Source organism: Geospiza fortis, unplaced genomic scaffold (genome assembly GCF_000277835.1).
Source record: "Geospiza fortis unplaced genomic scaffold, GeoFor_1.0 scaffold166, whole genome shotgun sequence".
NCBI classification, from domain to species: Eukaryota; Metazoa; Chordata; class Aves; order Passeriformes; family Thraupidae; genus Geospiza; species Geospiza fortis.
In genome coordinates, this window is record NW_005054310.1 from 7,721,912 (window position 1) to 7,726,406 (window position 4,495).

At 42.3% G+C, this 4,495-nt stretch overlaps 1 protein-coding gene and 1 non-coding gene across 2 annotated transcripts; both read left to right on the top strand.

Moving 5' to 3' along the window:
* Positions 1 to 3: 3 nt before the first annotated feature.
* RPL18A (ribosomal protein L18a) lies at positions 4 to 3,224 on the top strand (the record flags this gene model as incomplete). Its single annotated transcript, XM_005419242.2, has 4 exons — positions 4 to 345; positions 901 to 1,030; positions 2,547 to 2,656; positions 3,071 to 3,224. Coding segments are annotated over 4 exons (675 nt in total), but the record flags the coding sequence as incomplete, so codon positions are not given.
* Positions 1,639 to 1,770, top strand: LOC115947716. Its single transcript, XR_004081570.1, has one exon. It is a non-coding gene; the product is annotated as a small nucleolar RNA SNORA68 (small nucleolar RNA).
* Positions 3,225 to 4,495: the final 1,271 nt, after the last annotated feature.

A 4,495-nucleotide genomic window follows, 5' to 3' on the forward strand; every position in this document is an offset into this window, starting at 1 on the left:
GGGACATCGGCCCGCCCGGCGCAAGGGGCTCTCTCTCCCGATGGATTGAGCTCTTTTCGTCGCGTTGCCCCTTTGAGGAGCCGCCTCAAAGGGCCGGGGGCGGGCGCGGCGGGGGCTCCGCGGCTCACTCACTCTGCCGTCCGCCTGGTTTTCGTGTCCCTCCAGCTGCGGGAGTACAAGGTGGTCGGGCGCTGCTTGCCCACGCCGAAATGCACGACCCCTCCTCTGTACCGCATGCGGATCTTCGCTCCGAACCATGTCGTCGCCAAGTCCCGATTCTGGTACTTCGTCTCTCAGCTGAAAAAGATGAAGAAGTCTTCTGGAGAGATTGTGTACTGTGGACAGGTGAAGAATTATAAACCTAAAAGCTTCTTAGGGAGTCCCAGCAGGTGTATGTGGAGGGATCTTACAGGAATTGCAGTTCAGGGGTGTGTGGTTGAAATCCATTGTCTTTCATTTGCTGTGAAAAGGGGTGACAAGTTTGGTTTTTGAACGTAGCGGTATATGTCTTGTAAACGAAATACGAATTTATTTACTGCTTTAAAATGATGAGCCATGTGTTAGGTTCATTGTACAATATACCTTTTAAGAGGCATTTGCACATTCATAGCCCCGGGAAAATGGATGTTTTTATGCTTACACTCCTCTCCCTTGATACTTCAAGGACACTCATTACAGCTGAAATCTCGTAATTTTCTTTGAATTACTAAAGCTCTCTACTCTGAATTACCACGACATATCCAGCTATCTTGGTAAGGGGAAAGAGAGCAAAGAGTTGGTTTTTGACAGTAAGACTTAAAACAGGGGTTTTGTTAGAGCTCTAAAATATTTATTCTTAAAATTGTAAAATGGTGATAGTACATCATCTCTAACCACTTCCATGTTCTTATGTAATTCCAGGTGTATGAGAAGTCCCCTCTGCGTGTAAAAAATTTTGGTATTTGGTTGCGCTATGATTCTCGTAGTGGAACCCACAACATGTACAGGGAGTACAGAGATTTGACCACTGCGGGTGCTGTCACTCAGTGCTGTAAGTATATGTAGCTGTTTGAGGTGTAAAATAGTAGAAGCAGTATACAAGCAGAAGATTAAATCTCAAATTAGGTATAAAGCATGCTGACTTAAACCATGGTAAAATAACTGAAACACTGGAAAATTAAAAGAGGGCGTTACCAGCTATTGCATAGATATTTATCTATTGTACATGTGGTAGGTGACTTGTTACCTCTTTTTCTACAGTTTCTCTGACTGGTAAATATTCCCACTTCTTTTTGGTGTGTCTTTCTACAATTCTAGTAATGAGTGTTGCTATACAAACTCAGAATCTAATGACTTTGCAGGTGCTGTATTCCCTGCGCTGTGCTGTTTTAAGATAATTGAATATATCTTCCCAAGTCTTGTGAAAAGAATATTTCAGAGAACATGGGGAATATAATAGAATCTGTCCTTTATCAAGCAAGTAGAAAAAAAACCACAGGGAAAAAGCCCCGACTGTAACTCCAAGATCTCATCGCCTCATTTCATGAAGAAGTAATGGTTGTCTTGATTTCAGACTGTTTTGTGAAGTACTTAAGGGACAGACCATTTGTATAGCTGTTGCTGTTGATACTTGACTCCAGAGTGTTATAAGCACTACAGATTGCACATAAAAACCCAAAGAATATTATTCTCAATAATGATATTCTTGTCATGTGTGCAAATATTAAATGTATCTTGTCGCCTTTCAAAAGCTGAAGTGCTGTTGAAAGTGAAATTTAAGGTTCTACATTAATGTACGATAATCTTTGTTAATGAACATACTAAAGGGTTGCTTGAGAGACCCAGAAAACTTTTCATGATACAATGACTGGTACTTCTGTGTTTAAGAACAGTTGTGACAGGTAAGTTTTTAATAGGTGTGTTAGATCTTCATGGGAAACACAGTAGTATTTCAACTGGCTTACCTTGTGGAGCTAGCTGTGGATGTGATTTGAGGCCAGTGTTTTGCACTGCTGAATAGAGGAATTTTCAGGTAGCCTCAGTTCAGATGCTTCTTCCTATTCAAAAAGCCTGATTATGTGGGATGAACATCAATTCATGGTTCTATTGCTGGTCAATTTCAATAAAAATAAAGATATCTTCAGGTCCTAATTTACTTGCACCTTCCTTTTGGAAAGGAAAGCGTTTTGAAGTTCATGTGTCTTTCCAGTAATATTTCAGTGTTGATTCTGAATCACAGGATTTTTTTTCTCTTGCAAGAGAGTAGGTAGTCCTAGGTATATTACTTGTGTCCATTTGTACTTTCTTGAAATTGGACAAGAAGAGTAAGATGGCTCTTCCTGTTGTGGAGCTTACTTAGAACTTACAGGAAAAATTTGCTGTTGCTTGTTGTTTTTGTGATACTTGTGTCATCACTTTACATAATAGAAACAGTGATTTTAATTACAGCTGATCAGAAATTTTAAAAGTTGTAAATGCCTCTATGAACATTTCTTGAACAAAGGGCCGTAAGATTCTTGAAGTGAAAATGTCATAAAATTAGTTTTTAATGAGTTCTGTTGTTCTAGACCGTGATATGGGAGCCCGTCATCGTGCCCGTGCTCACTCTATCCAGATCATGAAGGTTGAGGAAATTGCTGCCAGCAAGTGCCGCAGACCTGCAGTCAAGCAGTTCCATGTAAGTGAGCCAACACTGGCTCGTGGGTCCTGGGCGGCCAGTGTTGGATTGGAAGAGGGGATCTCTCTTGTGTGGTACAGGTTTGCTTTGCAGCCCGGAATAGAGCAGGTGCATATGTTCATGATTATGGTATACTATGATCAAGACTTCTGCTGCTACAAGTATTTGGAAGAAAGTCACAATAAAGCAAATACATGTTATGGTTCAGAAAACATGCCTCTGACTGGCATTACTTTGAAAAAAAGAATGCAAAATTAATTAATTTGTAATGTCCTGTGAAGTATATCTTAAGTTATGGATGGATTACTTCTCTAAGCATAAGTTAGTCACTGAATACAGCTTGGCTATTCATTCCAAACTATTTTCTGTTGTTCATCTGATACTTCAAATAACATAGAAATGTTTTTCTTGCAGGATTCTAAAATCAAGTTCCCTCTGCCACACAGAGTTCTGCGTCGCCAGCACAAACCACGCTTCACCACCAAGAGACCAAATACTTTCTATTAAATACAAAAATATGTTGTCAACTCTGTGTTGCAATAAAGGTCTTATTGGAAGCTTTCTCTCACAGTTGTCTTTTGGAGACTCTGTTCTGGTTATCTGGGAGTCCCCATTCCTGTTCTTTTCTGTAAACTATTGGCAGCCTACTGTTCACAGCTGTGATTCCCTTAAACAGGTGAGTGTTTCAGGTGCTGACTAGTATTATGAAATATTCCATCAATAAATCAAATTCTAATAACCAGCTTTCCAGGCCAGAGACATCTGTTGTTGAGCTGCTGTAAAATCCTACTTCCATTTTGTCCCTTTGGTACACTAAGTGAACAGTTGAGTTCAGGAAGAAGGTAGCTTCTGGTGCATGCAGAACTCAGACTTTGCTGTAAGAATAAAGACCTCATAACTTCAGTTAGGCTGCTTCAAATTTGAAGCATTTGAAATCAAAATTCTAGTTCTAACTGGAACCTCTTCAGGGATGTTACCACTCTGAATAAGCTCAGGGATGCATACAGAGGTGCCTGTGCCTAGAAAAGTGATGAAGCGCTTGTCAGATTTATCCTTTTAAAACAATGAATGAAAATGTTGACACTTTCTATATCTGAATCCTTAGGCTACTTTGTTCACAGTAAAAAGCTTGCAGATGCTAGTTGAGGTTTATTTAAAAGGCTGCTTCATCCCTATAGGTGGTGCTTGCTGCAACTGATGCCCATTTTCAGTGATTGTGTTTCCTGAACAGGAGACTGTCAGCTACTTAAATTAGTACGTGGATCATACCAGTGTCAAAGAACTGATGCTGTGTCTTGTCCAGATGTCAGCTTAAAAACAGCTGCAGGTGCTGTTGGAGTGCAGGGAAGTACTGTGCAGAGAGGAAACTGGGGATGTGTCCTTTCTGGGTTGACTGGAGAGCTGCCACTCAATCTGGAGCGGTGCTGTCTGTCAGTGCAAGGGCGGGTGGTTGTTCTGCGGAACCGGGACCAGTCAGCGTGGCCACAGAGCGCTCCCCTTCTTGTGGCTCAGCCTTGTGCTCCTCATCGCCTGCACGGAGAATCAGTTCAGGCAGCTCATCTGTCTGAAACATGAACTGAAGAAAATGGGAATAATGTGGGCAATCCACAATCTCCCCAGTCGCAAGGGAGGGAGAAACCGTAAAGCCAAGTAGCTGGAAGGTCCTGTGGGAGCGAAAGGTGGGAGTAAGGGCCTCAGAAGGACCTTGAGCTTTAGAAGGTTTTTAGCTGTACGCACAATTTAGCAGGAGCGTGTTTCCCGTTCCGCGTACACCGTGAAGCGCAGGGCGGCCGGCCGGGGGCGCGCGGCCGGCAGAGGCCCGCGCACGGGCACGCGCAG